The sequence below is a fragment of the Typopeltis vanoorti genome, chromosome 6 (genome assembly GCF_054136105.1).
Source record: "Typopeltis vanoorti isolate ZY-2024b chromosome 6, IOZ_Tvanoo_1.0, whole genome shotgun sequence".
Classification (NCBI taxonomy): domain Eukaryota; kingdom Metazoa; phylum Arthropoda; class Arachnida; order Uropygi; family Thelyphonidae; genus Typopeltis; species Typopeltis vanoorti.
The window spans coordinates 59587438-59608974 of NC_143554.1; the positions used below are offsets into that span (position 1 = coordinate 59587438).

At 35.4% G+C, this 21537-nt stretch overlaps 1 protein-coding gene across 13 annotated transcripts in view; it reads right to left on the reverse strand.

Moving 5' to 3' along the window:
• The window catches only part of LOC150105480 (histone deacetylase 5-like), a 430130-nt gene that overhangs the window by 148362 nt on the left and 260231 nt on the right, over nucleotides 1-21537 (reverse strand). For all 13 annotated transcript variants that reach the window (XM_090394187.1, XM_090394195.1, XM_090394193.1 and 10 more), the window contains one exon: nucleotides 17289-17460. In XM_090394187.1, coding sequence (XP_090250313.1) covers nucleotides 17289-17460 — 172 coding nt within the window. The remainder of the gene's footprint in view (nucleotides 1-17288; nucleotides 17461-21537) is intronic.

Below are 21537 nucleotides of genomic sequence, written 5' to 3' on the forward strand. Positions count from 1 at the left end.
TAGCATGTAGCAGCCTAGAACTGGTTATAGACAAGTCCTGGGAATGAATTACATACTTGGAATGAATAAAATGAATCGCTATGCTTATTCGTGAATACCAGAGCATCAGAAATAAGGGAGATGATTGGAATAGGCCTAAGTTCGATTCTCGTCGTGATGGGAGGAATCTTTATCTGGACGGTTTTCAAATGAAGGTGAGTTAGCCAATCTCATATGGAGGTAGCAGGATTTTTTCTCCCGGAAACAAGGGTTTTTCATCCCGCATGCAGACAAATTGGCCCTTCAGAACACACGCAATTTACAGACATAAAATACCAGTTGTGGAGGTGGGCGGTAGATGGCATTGTTGGAGACAATTTGTAGTAGAGGTTCGATGTAGTGGTTGAGACAGTTGTAGGTGTCCTCCCGCGATGAGTCTTCAGACTCCTTGGAGGTGTCAGGAATAATAATAATAATAAAAAGTGAAACATGGCTGGATGAGAATGATATCGTAACAGGAATAGAAATGGAAGGGTACAATGACTGTTTGTTGTGAGGATAGTAAGAAGATGAAGGGAGGGGAAGTACTGCTAACAAGTATGGGAAATTATGTCTGCACAAGGTGGAGGAGATCAGGTGGGAAATAGTGGTATTGGTTTGAAGTAGTTAGGTGGATGTTGATGGTATGAAACATTTGGTAGGATGTTGCTATAGGCTAAGGAATGTGGAGGGTGAAGACAAAGAAATGTAATGGCTTCAGCTTCATGGTGAAGAAGAAAAGGGCTATCATCATGGATGATTTTAATTATGGTAATATTTACTGGAAAAATCATCAGGGAATCAGAAGAATTAATTTTTCAAGTTTTTGAGAGAGAATCATCTCAGGCAACATGTAACAGTCAATATCATCAGAGGATGTGATTAAATGAGGTGTTTAATCTAGTTGGTGAGTGAGTTGATCACCTGGCCTGCAGACAGTCATAAGAATGTGCAGTAGCAAACAAATCAATCTGAACAAGCCAAACTTTCGTCAAGATTTTGATTTTTGTTTGGTTTACTATTTTTAGTTTAGTTCACTATTTGAGCTGCTTATTTTAATTGTTTTAACTGTCCCTATGATGTTTATTAATAGTGCTGTGCATTTATAATAGTGTTTTATTATATTCGTAATGTTTTATTCATTTTGTGTAGCAATAAAATGGATACATCTCCACAAAAGTGTTCAAAAAGATGGACTCTTTCTCAGTATGCATCCATGACTCAAAGACAAATTGCCAATGAGTGTGGCATTGGTTAATTTGATTGAACGACAGAAAAGACTGAACTTTTTTACTAGTTAGGAAAAGCAAAATGAATCCAAGATTGTTGGGAGCAGGAAGGACTACTACCCACAGACCAAAAAAGAAACAACTGTTGACAAAGGCTATATAGAAAAAGGAGACTCCAATGCAGGGGCGAATGCTGGTCTTGAAATTCACGCATGCTCTTGTTATCATTCAGGGAGTGAGAGGTGTGACTGAAGTCTAATTAGCAGAATAATGAATTACTGACCATTTAAAACTCTATATTTAGAAATTTATATACATTTAATCATACAAATAATATTCTATCTTTTTCAATTTAGCTACTTGAATACAAATTCTACCCTATGGTTCTTCTTCATGAACTGGTCAATAACATCGTCATAAAAAGCTGGTTGTAGCTTAATTTTCCCAAGCAACATGCACACTTGTAAAGACTGGCTGAAGCTCACTGGCTAGAGCTATGTTGACTGCATATGGTCTGTGTTTAAGCAACAGAGTGAGACAATGTGAAATGGTTATGCACGCACATGAAATCACAGTGCTGCTGCGAGGACCTGGAAGCTCCTACAACCGAGCAAACCAAGGTAGCTTTGACTAGACGAGCAAGCATCGACCTTCAATATACAACGCAAGCTTAAGACTTCTTCTGCCTACAAAAATAAAAGCCTAAATGGAATGCTTATAAATGCATGCATTTATTAACAAATAAATATTACTTCTTTCTCCATTAATGAGCTTGAATAGCAAGCATGGAGAATTTACCCCTGCTCCAATGGGCAAAAGAGTACAAAGATTGGACGGCTGTTGAGAAGTGGAAGAAAGTTGTATTCTCAGATGAGAGCCATTTCTTTGTCCAAGGAGAGCGAGTACCCTATGTTCAGAAATCAGCAGCTGCAAAGACTTCTCCCACCCACCTTCAACAAGCTCCTAAACACCCAGCTAAAAGATATTCTGTGGTTGTTTTATACATGACAGTACAGGATCTCTTGTGCCTGTTGATGGTATGATGAAAAGTGACCAATACATAATTCATTTTAGACAAATTATGAACTCTGCAACCGTGTTATAAATAACTATTTTAATTTCCCGACATTTCGACCTTCATATTAAGGTCATCATCTGGAGTATATACTCCAGTGGTTCTTAACCTGCAGTCTTAACCTGGGGGTGCGAGAAAACATTTCCAGGGGTGCGAGAGAAGTTTCTAAATTATCGATGGAAACTACTGCCTGACCACTTGTGAGAAACTAGTGAATGCTACATCGACTTTTGGGACCCCCCCCCCCACTCCTACCCTCTCTACCTCTGCCTCAGCTTATCGCACTTACAGCACATGCAGTACAATAAGAAACTGGTTGATACGCGCACGTGTTCACATACTCTGAGTACGAACATTAAAGAGGTGGTTTGACGAAGAAACGAATACTAATTTCCTTTAATTTACCAACATTAATCAGTGACTAAAGCCCATACCTGATACGATCAATTGATTACATAAAGGTTTTCTGCAAATTTTGAAAAATTATAATTATTATTTTATTGACTGTAGTAACCCTCGTTATGTCGAAAAAACGCCAATGGAAAGACGATTATGTTGCTTATGGATTCACTTGTACAACAGAAAAAGATGGTATGCAACGACCACAATGCATTTTATGCAAAATATTTTCAAACTCCAATCTTAAACCGTCAAAGTTGTTAGAGCATTTCAACAATCAGCATGGTGGTGAATCTGCAGGATATACTCTTAACATCTTGAAATATAAGAAAGCAGGATTTGATACCAGCAGTACTATCACAAAATTTGATGTTGCGGGCAGTTCAAAAGCCCATGTTAGAAGCTTCTTATCAAGTGGCATATCTGTGCGCTAAGAAAAGAAAAAGTCATACAATAGCTGAGGAATTGGTAAAACCATGTGCACTTGAAATTGCAAAAATTGTATTGGGTTCTGAAGCACAAAAGAAAATTCAGCAGATTCCATTATCGAACAATGTGATTCGATCACGCATTCAAGATCTCAGTGTTGATATTTTACTGCAAGTAGTAGAAGATATCAAAGCCAGTCCTCTAAAAGTGAGTATTCAACTGGACGAGTCAACTGATGTTGATAATTGCAGTCAGTTGTTGGTATTTGTGCGACACATTAAGGAAAAAGAAATGTTGGAAGAATTTTTATTTTGTGAGCCACTGGAATTGACAACAAAATGAATTGATGTTTTCAATCATATTAAAAACTTTTTTTTGAAACATCAAATACCCATGAATGTGATAGGCTCAATGTGCACTGATGGTGCCCCTGCAATGTTGGGCAAAAATTCTGGATTTTTTTTCATACATCAAGACAGAAATACCGCAAGTTACAATAACGCATTGCATGTTATACCGTCATAAACTTGCATTGAAAGCTTTGCCAGAAAATTTAAAACAACACTTAACTACTGCAGTAAATGTAGTAAAGTATATCTGAGGACGAGCGCTTAATCATCGTATCTTTCGTGCTTTGTGCGAAGAAATCTGTGCTGTTCATACTGTGCTTCTTTATCAGACTGAAGTACGGTGGCTCTCCAAGGGCTGCATGCTAAGCAGGGTTTTTGAACTGCGCAAGGAAATTATACAGTTTCTTACTTTAACTTTAAGTTAAAAATTTAGTTAAAAAGAGAAGCAATACTTCAACTAGCCTACTTAGCAGATATATTTAGCCACCTGAATGAAATAAACACATCAATGCAAGGATTTGGTAAGAACATAATAACAGCTAGTGAAAAATTATCTTCATTTATTGAAAAACTAAAAATTTAGAAACAATGAGTTGAAAATGGGAATTTTGCAAACTTTTCTTTGCTTGATTCAATCGTTCTGGAAAATGAGAAAATAATAATTATACCTGAAATTGCAATACACCTCCAACAATTGAGTGAATCATTTCATGACTTTACCACGTGAAATATTAGCCAAGTTCAGAGATGGATATGGATCCATTTCTATTTGACCCAGATTCGATGGACGACAGCTATTTAATAAAAGAGATCTTATTGAAATATGAGCCAATGCACGTATTCAAATGGAATGTGAAAAACTGGACTTAGAACAATTCTGGTGTACACAGTTAGAACCTTATCCACAGCTGGCAAAAGCAGCATTGCAGACACTTTTACCATTTGCCACCACCTACCTGTGTGAAATGGGATTTTCATCACTTTGCAAATAAAAACAAAAGCCAGAAATCGCTTAAATGCAAGTGATGACTTATGTGTGGGTCTTTCAAAAAAGGATCCTCGCTTCAAAAGTATTATTATGAATAAACAACAACAACATAGCCATTAAAAACTGTGATATTGTTTTGTATGTACATGTAAATATACATAAAAAACACATATGTAAATGTATGTGTTTATTCTTCAATAAATAAATTATCTTGCAATAGATGTAATTTCCTAAATAAAGCAAGAAATAGAAACACATTTTTCAAGGGGATGCGAGAACTTAATTTTAGATTCAAGGGGGTGCCGATCACTAAAAAGGTTCAGACCCAATGATATACACATATACAAAGACAAGCTACATTATATTTCACACAGTAAGCTACAGATACAATGATTTGATCAACAGTTATTCTATTGGCATGACCTCTAGTGAAATAAATAAATAAAAATAAAAAATTAAATTATGATCATCATCTTCCTAATGCCCTCTTTTACCTTGCGGTGTCGAGGGTCCATTGATTATCGGACCTCACTCCGTTTACAGGATAAGGTGGTCTAAATTAAATTAAAATAAATAAGGAAATAAAATAACTACACGAAAGATATATTCTATTTAAGATAACAACAAAGAAACATTCTTTCACATAGATCTTTTTGTTACAGCAAAAACTGACGTGAGTGAAATCTAACATTTTGTTTCTGCAAGTGGCATTTTTATCTCTTAATGTATTCTCTAATCCCTATTCTTTTTAATGGCTATTTCTCCAAATGTATGATTTTAATTATTTATATGTATGCTCTTACATTATCTGCAGTTCACACACGAAAGAAAAAAAATGAAATTAAATTTAAGATCCTGGATTATCTATGGTCCTATTTATAATCGACTCTTAGGGAAAGGTTAAGTGGGTTGAATATGTGCCTTCCATATTCCTGGGATTTTTAGTCCATCATTATTGTTAAGATTAAGGTGGTTGATAATAATCTTGGCCTCCTTAAATTTACATTCATACCATGTTTTGGTGGCAATTTGGGATTTAGCCGACCAAATTGTATTCTTATTGGTTAAACCAAAATAAAAAAATGATGGTACAACATGACAAAATTTCATGCCGGCTGGGGCGTCGCCCGGTTAAACAAGACCCCCGTTGTTTTTGCCAGGGAACCAGGGCGAACAGCGAAAAGTCAGCTACTGGAACAAATCTGAAAACAAACTCCAACTCAACATCACCAGAGTTAAAGATCGGTACTATCAACGTAAGAAGCCTGAATGGCAAAGAAATGGAGCTAGCTGAGGAATTAGATAAGTACCAGATCGACATAATAGGGGTGACTGAAACAAAAAAGACCAAAACTGGTGAGATCTTTCTGAGTAATAAATACAAAATGTTATATTCAGGCAATGACAATCAAGGAAAAGAAGGAGTAGCCATAGTATTCAACACAAAATACGAGGCTAATCTTCTTGAATGGCAGTCAGTCTCAAGTAGAGTAATGTGGGCAAATATGAGAATGGAGAACTGGACAATGAGACTTATTTGTGCCTATGGTCGCACAGAAGGTTCTACTAAGGTAGAAGTGGAGGAATTTTTTGAGGCTTTAGAAAAAGCAACTGACACTATGAAAAAGGAAAAGTTGGTCCTTGTTGGGGATCTAAATAGCAGAGTAGGAAATGATTGTGAGACATACAAAAATATTTTGGGAAAATTTGGAGAAAAGAACAAAGCTAATAATAATGGCAAATATCTGTTGGATTTCTGCTCAGGACATGGACTGGTTATTACTAACACCATCTTCGAACATAAAAACGTGCACAAATTCACATGGAGAGAAGATGCTAGGAATAAGAAAAGTCTCATTGACTATGTTATTGTTGATAGTGATGTTTTCTCCCTGGTGCAGGACACCAGAGTGTACAGAGGATTTGAAATTGGAAGCGATCACTATTTAGTCTTGAGCAGATAAAATTGAATTTCATATTGAAAAGAATAACATGTAAGAAAGTTTTAAAGCGAATAAAAGTTGAGCAGCTCTCAGATGTGAACTGTAGACTAAAATACAGAAAGATTATTGAAAAGAAAATGAAAGAGTTTGAGAACAGGAATCAAACCTTGGAAATTCAGTGGCAAACTCTGAAGAAAACATTGATGAGTCTGCCAGAGAGGCATGTGGTGAGGTTGTGTGCAAGGATAAAAAAATCAGAACTCCCTGGTGGACACATTAAGTTAAAGAGGCAGTGAAGGAAAAGAAGAAAGCATATCAAAAGTTCCTGGCAAATAAGTCAGCTTTTACTCTTACAGAATACAGAGACAAATGTAAGAAAGCTAAACAGTGTGTAAAACTAGCTAAACAAAAGTCATGGGAGGACTTTGGCAAGAATATAGAAAATAAATATCAAGAAGGCGGCAAAATATTCTGGAGGTTGTTGAAGAAGCTTAGGAATGGAGGAAAGAGTGCTGTAAAAGGAATTAGAGATGATAAAGGTGACATGAAAACAGGAGAAAAAGATATCCTTGAAGTATGGAGTAATTACTTTGAAAAACTGCTAAATGAAATAAGCAGTGATGACAGCACAGTGATAAAAAACACTGACCAGGCATGCAGTCAGGAATACATATCCATACTTGAAGTAGAAAAAGCCATCAAAGGCTTGAAATGTGGAAAGGCAGCACGAGTAGATGATATTTGACCAGAAATGCTGAAGTATAGTGGTATAAAAGTCTTACAGTGGCTGCACTGCATAGTTCAGAAAGCCTGGACAGAGGGACGAATTCCCGATGATTGGAGTAGAGCTCTCATAGTACCCATATATAAAAAGGGAAATAAAACTGAATGTGAGAATTACAGAGGTATTTCCCTACTGAGTGTTCCTGGCAAGATCTATGCAAGTATACTTGAGAAACGGTTGAGAAGAATTGTGGAAGAAAAGCTTGGTGAAGAACAAGCTGGATTCATGCCAAATAGAGGCTGTCAGGATCAGATCTTCACTTTACGACAAATAGTCGAGAAAGCATGGGAATATAACAAAGATCTGTATTTAAGTTTTGTCAATTTGGAAAAGACATATGACAAGGTGCCAAGAGAGAAGCTATTCAATACGCTTCAGTTATATGGTGTCAATGGGGCATTATATCAAGCAATACTTAGTCTTTATTTGAGTTGTAAGTCAGCAGTTAGAATTGAAGGAAGTACAGGAAGATGGTTTAATGTTAAATCTGGTGTGAGACAAGGATGTACATTATCCCCTCTGTTATTCATTATCTATATGGATCACATTATGAAGGAATGTGGTATTAAACCTGATATCAAAATTGGAGATGTTAATGTCAGCTCTTTGCTCTATGCGGATGATGTTATACTTCTAAATAAATCCGCTACAAGTCTGCAAGATTCTCTGACTAAATTGAATAGCTGTTGTAATAGATATGGTATGAAGGTCAGCAATAAAAAGACAAAGACAATGAAAATAGGCAGAATCATTGAAAATGTCAACTGTGTTGTGAATGGAGAACCTGTGGAACAAGTAAAACATTTCAGCTACTTAGGCACGATTTTTACTGAAGATGGTAAATTAAATATAGAAATAGACAACAGAATCAGCAAAGCTGGTATGGTGGGAAGTCAATTGAATAAATTCATATGGAATAAGAAAGAAATTAGTCGGAACACTAAATTAGCTGTATACAAGACAGTGTTCAAACCAGTTTTAACTTATGGATCTGAGAGCTGGGTCAGAAGTAAAACACTTGACCAAAGACTAGAGACCGCAGATATGAGAGTCCTGAGAAAGATTAGAGGCATAAACAGATGGCATCAATGGCAATATCATATTAAAAATGAGGATATTAGGAAAGAACTTGACATTGTCAGCATCCAGGAATGCGTTAGCAGAGCTAATCTCAGGTGGTATGGTCACTTAAATAGAATGGGAGAGGAAAGATTAGCAAAACAAGTGTTCTCTGCCAGGTTGGCAGGAAAACGACCCAGAGGAAGACCAAGATATAGGTGGATTGATACAGTACAAAGTGCCTTAGACGATAGAAATATAAGATCTGATAATGTTGGAGTCTTGACAAGTAACAGACTGATTTGGAGGAAAATTGTAGATAGGAAGTTAGTAATGATGTAATTTTTTCATGTAGTACTGTCATATCCTGTACACCCCTTGAGGGTACATGGCAGGAATTTGATGATGATGACCATGTTTTGGTTAGTGTAAACAACAGGTGCTTTTCCAGTCAATTTTATGTAAAGTCTTCAGAGCATGATCAGACAGGCCAGCTTCACCATAGTTATTAAATTTAATGTGCCGTTTATGTTCTTTTTGTCTGATGGGAATCGTGCGTCCTGTTTCTCCTATATAGGAGAAATTACAGGTACAGTGAATATGGTATACTCCAGGGTGGGCTAGTGGAGGAAGTGGGTCCTTGGATGAGTTGAGTAAGTTTTTTTAATTTTGCAGGAGGTTTAAAGGTGGCTTTAAGGTTGTATGTCTGTAGTATTCTGCTTATTTTGTCTGATATCCCTTTAATGTATGGAATGGTTACAGTTTTATTGTAGTCTAGTTTATTTTTGTTTTTAAGTGGGGTCTTGTACAGAATTTTGTGGATAGTATTTTGGCTGTAACCATTTTTTAAGAAGGGTGGAGCAAATCTTCAGAACTCTGTTTTTTAGTGTGTTAATGAGACACCTAGTTTTTGTGTTGGGTGATGGTAGGAGTTGATGTGTATATATTGGCCAGTATGTGTCGGTTTCGGTAAATAATGAAGGAAAGACTGCCAACGGATGACGTGTGACAAGTATATCTAGAAACGGAAGTGTGTTCTGAGTTTCAATCTCAATTGTGAATTGTATGCATTTGTGTTGTTTGTTTAGGTCGCTGAGGAAAGTGTGTAATGTCTGGCAGCCATGGGGCCAGATAGCAAAAACATCATCAACGTATCTAAGCCAGATTCTGGGTTTTAAAGGAGAGGAATCTAGAGCACGTTGCTCAAAATGTTCCATGTAAAAGTTAGCAATAGGGGGATAATGGTGAGCCCATGGCTGTGCCTTCTTTTTGAAGGTAGAAAGTGTTTTGTTACACAAAGTGGTCAGAGTAGTACATGCGCAAAGAATGCTGTGATATCGGAAGGGAATTTATCCTGTAATAGAAGGCCTGTGTCATTGATGGACATTTGAAGAGGGCAGAGACATCAAAACTGACTAATAAATCTTCTTTTTCCAGTGTAATGTCTTTGATTTTGTTTACAAAATATTGTGTGTTTTTAATAAGATCTAAAAGATCTATATGAAAGAATGTTTCTTTTTTGTTATCTTAAATAGAAATATAGCTTTGATGTAGTTATTTTATTTTCTTATTTTAATTTAATGTAATTTTTTATTTATTTTTTATTTTTTTCACTAGAGGTCATGCCAGCAGAATAATCGTTGATCAAATCATTGTATCTGTAGCTTACTGTGTGAAATGTAACGTAGCTCGTCTTTGTATGTGTGTATATACTCCAGATGATGACCTTAATATATGAAGGTTGAAACGTCAGGAAATTAAAATAATTATTTATAACACAGTTGTAGAGTCCATAATTTGTCTAAAATAAATGCTGATCACCATGTAACACTAAAGGAAAGGAAAAGAATGATCAATACATAAAAATATTGGAGAAAAGAGTAGTCCCACAGATCCAGAAAGATAAAGAACTAATCTTCCACCAGAATTTTGCTCCATAAAATACTTCAAAAAAAGTGAAAGAGTTCCTGAAAGATCACAACATGCAATTGCTTCAGTGGCCAGATAACTCTCCTGACATTAACCCAATAGAAAAATTTGTGGACCATAATGTAAAAGAGACTTAGAAAATTAAATTTTGATACAAAGGAAAACTTAATACAATCTACCCTATATATATATAAAATGATAAGCCTTTTTATGTCACGTTTGTATGTCACGGTCACGTCTGTATGTCACGTTTTTTGAAATGTTTTGAAACTCAGGGGCTACCCTGGGTGTCGAGTCTTCAAAATTTGAGTCATCAGAATTAAAGGAGAACCGCCTACCAGTCCAGAACTCGGGGGGAAGGGCGCCGTAATGTCCCCCTCCCCAGTACATTATAAAAGTATGGTTTTGAGATGAAGAAATAATAAAAATGTGCTCTACGTTTAGTAGAGTCCATATCAAAACAAATTAATGAATGTATTAGGAACAGAGAAGCACATATAAATTATTAGGTAAAGTTGGAGTTTAATTTTTGTACTTTTTTCTTATGAAATTAAAATTTTTCTTTAAGATGAGTGCTTGAATTAATTTGTTCACTACTATATTCATGAAGAAAGTATATACAAGGCAGTTAGTGTTGAAAAACTTATACAACAGCTGGGAGGTATCGCATGGAAAAAAGGAGTTGGGCAGAAAGAAAACAGATGTTTGTTGGACACTGATGAACTGTTCAACAGTAGCAATGTCTAAGGTGAAAAGACCAAATAAAGTACACTTGTGAACAAAACTGAAGGACGAACACTATTTCAGAAGATTACAATTGCCAATTCAGAAATATCAGCTTGTGGCAATTTGTATAATTGATGATTTCCAGTAAAAAGTGGATACACATTCAAATTCAACACAAAGAGTTCATATGGTAGCACACAACAGCATAAAAAGGCAGAAGGCTGCACTAAGTGATTGTGTTTGAAGGAAGCCCTTTTCGTGAAGGAATAAAGTTGCAAACTTTATTCCATCACGTTTTTTTACCTTATTTGTTAAAATTGTTAATTGTTAAAATTTGTTAACAATATTGCCTTATTGTTAACAAGTTAACTTGTTAACAATAAGGCAATATCACTTGATAACATATCAGGACAAATCTCAAAAGTAAATAAAAGTAAAATTATAATGAAAACAGAAAGATAAGACAGGTTTCAAATAACAGGCCATTCTACATGTCTGGAGTTGTGGTGTTAGAGAGAGCTAAACTGCAGAAACAGATTGATAATAACAGTGTTTTCTATGATAGATAGCATGGGTTTGTGTAGGTGGACAGAGGATTATGTTTTACCATTTTACTTATGTACTAACAATAATAAAAATGATATCAGAAAAAAGCAAACAGCTGGCTCTAGTCTTCCATAACAAACTCCACCTAATCAGGAAATCATCATTAGTATCATTAAATACAAAATTAAGACTATACCATGCAACAAGTAGATCCATCTTCTTGTATGGTTCTCAAACCTGGACAATAAGCACCAAAAAAACTACAGATCTAATTAACTCCTTTGGAACTACATGTCTCAGACTGATTCTTGGATACACCTGGATGGACCGTGTCACTAACTCTGCTGTGCTAAATCTGGCTAAGCAAGAACCACTTGTCAATATAGTCAAGAAAACTACAACTTAGATGGCTTGGGCATCAACTTACACATCCTGAAGTCTCGCCCTTTTTGGAATCCCTCATCCTCTACAAATCAGAAGATGGCAAACGCAGTAGAGGAAGACCATGCAAACAATTTTGGCAATACATATGTGAAACCATCAGTGGACAGAACTGTAAAACTCCATCTGACATCTACCAGTTAGCTCAAGATAGAGAGACTTGGAAGACCATAATTTGCAATATTTTAATTTTTAATATAAATCTCTTTTCCCTTTTCATATTGTATCATATTGTGAATAAACTATGTATGTACTAACAAAAAAGTGAGAAATATACTGGTCAAGGTTGATGCATATAAAGTTTTATACTTAGATTTTGCAAAGGATTTTTCTAGATTGTCATGCAACAAGTTCATTACTAGAAGAACAGATGAGGTTAGGTACTGGATTAGTGAGTCTGAAGTCTGATGGTAATAATAATAAATAATACTAATAAGAACATACATCTTGCCAGGAAGAAAGAGTAACCAAAAAAAAAATTTTTTTTTTGTGATGATGCAGATGGTGACAAGAAAGGAAAGTCTTTTTATAGAAGTGAGGAGATTTTTAAAAAATTAAAAATTTCCTACTTTTCATAATTTGGAAATCAGAGGTGCATAGCATAGATCATAAAAATTTTTTTTTTATTATTATTATTATTATTATTGTTCCGGGAAACTCCAAGGAGTCGACAGACTCATCGAGGGAGGCCCTAACATCGTGTCAAGAACAACTATTCAACATTCACACAGTATCTATCATACCTTGCCTTGAACTCATTCATGGTCGTAGCACCCACAACAGACTCTGGAAGCTTATTCCACTCATTTACCACTCTCCAAGTAAAGAACCTAGCTCTAACACCCTTGTCAACCACGCTCTTGCCCAGCTTCCATGCATGGCCCCTAGTCCTCCCACCACCAGTCATATTTTCAAAAATATCTTCTGGATCAATCTTATAAAAACCCTTCAGTAATTTGAATGTCTCAATCATATCACCCCTCCTTCGCCTATCGTCCAATTTCTGCAACCCACAAATCTTCAACCTATTCTCATAAGATTCATTCCACAGACCTATCATCATCTTGGTCACTCGTCTCTGGACCCTCTCCACTTCCTCCCTATCACGAAGAAATCCTGGTGCCCATAGCTGGGCACAGAAGTCCAGATGGGGTCTTATCAAGGCTCAATACAGAGGAACAACAACTTGTTCGTCTCTGCATGTTAAAGTATTTTTCAGAAGCCAAGTGATTTGGTGAGCTGTTTTAGTTACTTTTGCAATGTGCCCCCTAAACTTCAACTCCCTATCCACCAACACTCCCAAATCCCTGGTCTCATCAATCTCCTGGAGTATGATTCCACCAATGCGATATACTGTTGCTATTCTTTTCACCCCAAAGTGCATAACCTTACACTTTGCCACATTAAATTGACATCCATTTTTCCTAGCCCAGTCCTCCAAACTATCCAAATCATCCTGTAAAATTTTGACATCTTGTGCACTCACAATTGCTCTACCCAACTTTGCATCATCAGCAAACAAGCGAACACTTCCTCTCAGATCCTTTCCAATATCATTGATGAACAAATTGAAAAGCAGTGGTCCAAGAACAGAGCCCTGTGGCACTCCACTAGTCACAAGACGTCTTTTAGACTCCACTCCTGAATAAACCACTCTTTGATATCTCTCCTTCAACCACCCTCCGAGATTGGTTCGTCATTTATTTTGTGCCTGAAACAAAAAGATAATGCAAAAATAAAAAAACATTCATTTTATTATTCCTTTTGATTTTGGATAATGCTTTTGCTCATACTGTTGACTTGGATGATGTATGTTCTAAATGAAGAGTTTTTTTACTGCCACCACATGCAATATCCATCATGAACCCATGGTCCACAATGTCATAAGTGTTAAATGCTTATTACCTGTGTCTCACATTCAGCAAATTAACTGCTGAAACAGACAAATTAACATGGATAATTAAGTCAAATGATTTTGGACTTCCACAGAATCTTAAGATTCATTCACTAGATACATTCTCATGCAATGCATTTATGCCCCCTGCTACTGTTCACACAAAAATATTACTTACCATTTTCTCACTACTTGGTTTGCAACTGCCAGAAATGGCCTCTTGTCCTTGCTCCTTCCTCTCATACTGCCACATGAAAAATCTACTCATTATCAATCTGGTAAATACCTCTCAACAGCTTAAATATTTAAATTACATAGCCATTCATCTTATTTATAAGAAACTCAGATCACATGCTCTAAGTTTATCCTCATAATCAACGTTCTTGCAACCACAACGTCATTTTTGCCATCTGCTTTTGTATCCTCTCCACAGTTATATTTCATCCCTTAAAATCCTGGTGACCTGATGTGATCTGTTTCAAGCTTTATACTATGGAACTTCTTCTCTCGTCTCTGTTGGTCAGCATCTTCCTCTGCAGCAGTCATCTGGATTGTCTTCACAACTCAAAGGACTGCTGGCACAGCCATGAACAATTTAGATATCATATCCAGTGAAAAGGAAGAAAATAACAATGACACAACAAGAGATTCTCAAGAGGCAATTGTCGATTAATGGAATAGGGGATCATTACAAAAAAATAGATGAAGGCTTGGAATATTTTTTGGAAAATCATTCACTATACGATAATTCTGAAAAACTGAATAGAAAATCAAGGATAAACTGCCTGATACAAGTTGGTAACGGGTTGTTCCATTAAATTTTTTTTGTTAAATTATTAAATTTTTGTTTTTTGTTAAATTATGAATGAAGGTAATTTATAAATTATAATACTTCATTCATATTTAACATAATCCTCCATTTCATAAGCAAGACTTGTAAATATTATTTATTGTTTGTTGCTTGCTTATACTGTGTTATTCATATAATTGCCTTGAATTTTGTTTATTATTATTTAATAATATAATCTTAAGTAATGTAACAGTTATAAAAAGTACTCTGTATAAAAATGTCATTTATTTTATTTTATTTATTCTTATAATAATATTGTAAGAAATTATATATATATGTAAGTTTAATGTACCCTATGTGAACTATGATATTTTTTACTGAAAGAGAAAGTAATTTTATGTAATTCTTCTGATTGAATTTGATTGGCTGTTGTCAAGGAAACGGAGTTAATTTTAGATAGCGAGTGCATGGAGCGTGAGCTATGGTATTCGAAGGGAGAAGGAGTTGATATGAGCTGAACTGGCTAGAACCAAATTTTGGCAGGAAGAATGAAGGTATTTTATTGGAAAACAAAAGTAAACAGGAGGGAAGCATTCAGGACAGCACGGAGTGAAGTAAAGGGAATTTGGAAATGCCATAAATTAAGAATGGACCGGGAAATTAATAGGCAATTAGGAATATTTCTATGGAATTCTAAAATTATGTCGAATTCCAATTGTTTTGAGGAAGAATAGTGCAAAGCTGAAATTAATGCATAGAAGAAAATAAGGAATAAGTAGATTACTTGAAACGAGTGCGTCAAGACTTGTGAAGCTCAGGATAATATAAATTTCTCTATATTTGGATCAGTAATCAACCAACAATTAATAAAAAATAAAATAAAATAAAAATAAATAAAAATAAAAAAACGGATAATTTAAATAAAAATAACGTCCCAACAAGATGGCAGATTCAAAGCCAGGATGTACGACACAACAAAATCAAGGATAAACTGCCTGATAACAAGTTGGTAAGAGGTTGTTATAGGATCAATGGTGGAGAAGTTCTACAGAGAACAGATAGTGGGAGATCAGGGGAGAACCAGAGGTCATCCCTGGAAACTGTATAAAGAGGGTGTGAGTAGGGGAGTGAGAGGGAGGTTTTTTTCGTGTAGAGTTGTGAATGATTGGAATGCCTTGCCTGAGAGTGTGGTGTCTGCAAGGAGTTTGAGTGTGTTTAAGAATGGTATGATGAGATGTGTGTGTGTGTGATAAAAGGACCTCCCAGATGAGCTTTTGACTCCATGAGGTCTTGGGGTAATAATAATAATAATACGGTGAAATTTTATTTGAAAAATTGCAGAAGAGACAAACTTTAGATTAATTATTTTTAAAAGAAACCAGAACTCAAGCAGGGCCTTCCAGATTATTGAACTCACTGACAACCTACAATATGCCTCCTCGTTGAATTCTTACCTGGTTAAGTTTTGCTGGAAAAAAAAAATAATAATTTCATTCATTTAAGAAAACTAGTAAGCATTTTTGTACTGTAATTTTTTTTCAATAAACATTTTATTAATCGTTTCAATGTTTTACTTTATATGAGATCTAAATTAAACATTATTTGCATTCTTATATTAAAAAAATGAGTACCTGTTTAGAGGCTACTCTAATTTTAGAAGTGTATATCACTCGAGCAAAGTTAGTGTTGTGGCACATGTGACATGGACGGATGTAGGAACAGAAATGGATGAATAAAAAGATTCTTAGAGGGTACTTGAAAATATTTCTCATTAATAAATCATGATGTATATATTGTTTTATATTTACAAATATTTTATACGAATGAAGGAAAAAATTTTTTTCCATATTTTAACTTCTTATTTTGGAAAGTAATAAGAATTTCTAAAAGAAAGTCCAGTAATGCAAGCATAATAATTATACACTGCTGTCTTTTAGGTTTGGGGAAAAGAAGGAGGAAGCAACAGTACATGCTAATCATCCTCTACTAACTCAGAACTGAATTTGTTAGAATTATAGTTGCCAAAGAAACTAAGGTATTTTACAAGTGTATATCACTCGAGCAAGGTTAGTGTTGTGGCATATGTGACATGGACTGATGTAGGAACAGAAATGGATGAATAAAAAGATTCTTAGGATATTACAGAATCTCGATGTCAATAGATCAGAGGGATTAGATGGGATATCAGCTCACATTTTATGACAATGTGAAAGGGAACTGTCAATGACTCTGACTAGACTCTTGAAATCTCAGCTCTGGCAGAGTGTTCCAAGATAGTGAAAAGAGGAAAAAATAATTCCTTTTCATAAGGGAGGTTCTGAAAAGGCAGTAGCAAATTACAGACCAATCAGTATTTCAGGAATGATGGTAGTGGTAAAAAGTACTGGAAAAGTTGGTAAAAGGAAATCTGTGGATAAGAATATGATACTCTCTGAGGGACAAAATGGCTTGAAGGGTTGCTCATGCCTTAGTAATTTACTAACTTTTTATAATAGTGACAGCTGATAATAGGTCTGTTAACAGGCTCAAGGAGAGGTATGATAGATATTGTGTGGATAGTTTGGGTCTCTTACAATGAGTCTTTGGACTCCATGGAGGTGCCTGTACAATAATAATAAAGCTTACTCATTTCATAAAATGCAGCTAAAAATAACACAATAAATTTATCATGAAAATGAAATAACTCACCTGTGAAGTCTTACTTGGGCAACATGAGTATCAGTAATAACTGTATTAGGAGGATAAACACCTGACATTAGGGAAAGAGCACCAGTAGATCCAGGTCCAGTGTTGCTATCCAAAATTTTTGCTTGATGTATGTAGCTTGGACTTGTTGGTGGCGTGAACTCGCCATCAATTACTGCATATATACATAAAAGAACACATGTTAAGTTCATAAAATAATTCAGATGAAAAGATTTAATACTTTCACTTTTTTAGATACAGTTTACAGTGTTATTTTGCAAACCCTGTACATATCTCTGAGAAACACTTCATGATACTGTGAATAAAGCACCTTCAAATGCATGTTCCGTATCAGTGAATGTAACCAATCCCTCCCTTTTATGAGAAAAAAGTCTTCAGAATGAAAAACATAAAGATATTTAACAAGTAAAGAAATGATCAGAGATAACAGTAAAAAAAAAGTATTGTGATACCATTCATTATCACAACTGAACCTAGAGCTATTTTTGGCTCATGTATTCATTCATAATTTCACTGGACATCAGCAAATGGTATATGGTCATGCCACACCTTAGTGAAGTATTATACAGTTCTCACCAGGTGGTCCTATGGAGGTCTGCACCCCAAACGGTGGAAGACAGGTACAAGTATGTTCATTGCAATCTGTCATGCATCCTTCAAGTAATGAATTGGGGGGGGGGGAAGAGTTTTGTTGTTGAATATGAGTTCAAAGAACTTTGTTGCAACTGGGATTATCATCAATCCTAGTCTTAGCTGTGAGTCAGGATGAAGGCGATATTTGCAGAAAAAGGGCCCTCACATGCACACAACAACACGATCTTTTGATTGTGAATACTAGCAGAGTTCATAAAGAATGAACTTACCATATACGTAAATGACATAAAGATGAAATAAGGCATTTAATCTAAAATACTCATATTTTGTGATAAGTCATATCATCAGAGCAAATGTACAAAAAGAACAGACAGTTGCATGAAACAAGAATAGCTGTTACAGAGGGTTTTCTTTCTGCCACTCTCAAGTCAGTCACTTGATAAATTAGGAACCCATGGGAAACAGAGACTGGGATTATCATCAATCCTAGTCTTAGCTGTGAGTCAGGATGAAGGCGATATTTGCAGAAAAAGGGCCCTCACATGCACACAACAACACGATCTTTTGATTGTGAATACTAGCAGAGTTCATAAAGAATGAACTTACCATATACGTAAATGACATAAAGATGAAATAAGGCATTTAATCTAAAATACTCATATTTTGTGATAAGTCATATCATCAGAGCAAATGTACAAAAAGAACAGACAGTTGCATGAAACAAGAATAGCTGTTACAGAGGGTTTTCTTTCTGCCACTCTCAAGTCAGTCACTTGATAAATTAGGAACCCATGGGAAACAGTAAACACAGCTATTTATACAGCTATAAAGAAACTATAAATACGGTCAACTGGCAGTAGAATGCAAGGCTCATTATTCAGATGTGAAAGCACATGTAAAGAGAAAATTTACAATCCACATAGATATTGGGCTTCCTTTGTAGTCTTTTCCTCAGCACCCTGGCATCAATACCACTGCTTATAACTTCCAGAATGCTAAATCTCAAGTTCTTCCTTCCAAATTTCATCATCTTTAATATGAGCCACTGATGGCATCTGTTCACTCTCCTAATTTTTCTCAGAACCATCATATCTGTGGCTTCCAGTCATCAGCTGTTTTTATTTCGAACCAACTCTCAGATTCATAAGTGAGAACTTGATTTGAACAGTCTTGTATATAGTTTTCCAGATTTATTTAAGAGTATAACATCATCTGTCTGCATAAAGAGCTAAGATCATCATTTCCAATTTCAAAATATAGTGTTTGAACTAATTTCTCTCTTATTTCATATAAATTTATTCGCATTCCCCACCACATCAGCTTTGCTTCTTCTATTGTCTGCTTCCATCTTCACCAAAAGTTGTGCCTAAATAGTTGAAATCTTTTACTTATTTTGTAGGTTTCCCATTATGTGAACAGATTCTGCCTTTCTTCTTTTCCTCTTACCCACGCATTGCATTAATATGCTATAGGTCTTGTGGCCTTTTGTGTGTGTGGATCAGATGTGTATATATATATATATATAAATTAAGAATGCAGCTAACTTTTTCAACTGTTTCTACCTATTTTTTGTCTTTGTCTTTTTATTTTTCATACCGAATTTGTTACAGCAGTTATTCAGTTTAGGAAACCTGCAGCTTGTATCAGATTTATTTAAGAGTATAACATCATCTGTCTGCATAAAGAGTTAAGATCATCATTTCTAATTTCAATATTAGGCCAAATACTACTTTCCTTCATCCATATAGGAGATGAACAACAGTGCAGAACTGTGCATCAAATCAACTTCCTGTATCTCCTTCAAACTGCTGACTTACAATTTAATGTAAACTATGTATTGCACAATATAATGTCCCATTTACACCAATATAACTGTAGCATTTTGAACACCTTTTCTATTGGTGTCTTGTCATATACTTTTTCCTGATCAATATTATAAATAAAAAGAACTAAATTCTGAAATAAAGCAGAAGGCAGTCAAGATGAGAGTAATCAAGTTCTCATGGAAATACACTGTAAAAATAAACTTTGGAAAGAACACATAGCTGACAAATCATGCATAAATAACAGCTAGTATTAAACCAATTGATAATAAAAAATAATCAAGTCAATCCTGAGTTATACAACTGACTTTGGTACAGTAAATGTATAGGGACAACAGGAATAGTTCATTATAGTGGATAATTTACTGAGTAAATTTCTTGGGATATAGCTTTGATCAGGATTATTTGTAGGGGTATAGCTCAGTGGTAAAGCATTCGACTGCAGACTGAGAGGTCCCCCAGTGCCTCTTCCCTGCAAACCAAATATTTGCCGGCCTGGTTGGCCGAATGGTTAGCATATCCACTCTCCAGCCAAAATGCTGTGGGTTCGAATCATGCCGTGGATATGGATGTTTGTGATTTTCTGTGTAAATACTAGTGGTGGGTAGTAGATGGCATGTGTGTAGTTGATGTGGTTCACTGTAGTTGGTGGAGATGGAGAGTTGTACAGTAGGTGCCCTCCCTCAACGAGTCCTTGGAGGTGTCACGTAATAATATTCCTAACAGTTAACTAACAATGCTAATATTAATCCAAAAACTTTTATAAATAGAATGAAACAAACCAACTCTGTGGATATGCCGGCCTGGTTGGCCAAGTGGTTAGTATATCTGCTCTCCAGCCAAAAGGCTGTGGGTTCGGATCCTGCCATGGGCATCGATGTTTGTGATGGTCTTTGCAAATACTAGTGGTGATGATCAGCGGCAGATGGCATTAGTGTAGATGAAGGTAGTTGCAGTTGGTGGAGAACAGAGAGTTGTAGAGTTGGTGCCCTTTCTCAATGAGTCTTTGGATTCCATGGAGGTCTTACGTAATAATAATAATATATGATCTGAAAAATCCTACCACTACCAGTGGAAGATAATAATTACACTACTAAGGCATGTAGAAGAGTGCATAAAGAGAAGAACTATTAAATAATATTAAGCCACTGGCATCTATCAAACTAAAGCCCTTATTATGAAAGTCAAGTGAAGAAGAAATGAAAAAATCTGCAGAGTTTAGAAAAGATGAAAAACTGGATAGAGGATAGGAAGCCATTCATGAGTGTTTATACAATACTCATGAATGAAAGGGAAAGACCTTTTTTTTCCCCTTTGAGAGTAATGAAGTAGTGAATGAATCAAATGAACTGCCTAAGAGAGTGGCGATTGCAGAGAGGATGAATCAGTTTACTGAATGAAATAACATATCTAAAAATATATCTCATATGTTAAAAAGTAAGCAAATGACTGCAGACAATCATTCATTATTATAACCAATGAACTTATAATAATTTTAGCAAATGTATTATAGATATAATTCAAAAAAAAAAAGTTTGTTTTGCCTAATTTTGCAATTAAAATCAATAAGAACCAGATTACTGATGCCCCTTACAAATTTATACTAACCTTTACATAAATATACAAACACCTACAGAAGAAATACCAACTAATCTATAATCTGATAACTTCATTTTACCAAGAATTCCAGAAATTCAGTTCCTGCCTTACTGTATACCATTTCCTCTGTCCAATCTTACCTATTGTTAAAACTTCCATAATAATCACTCATTGTGCACTTGCCAAACAATCTCCCACATTTCTCAATCCTCTCT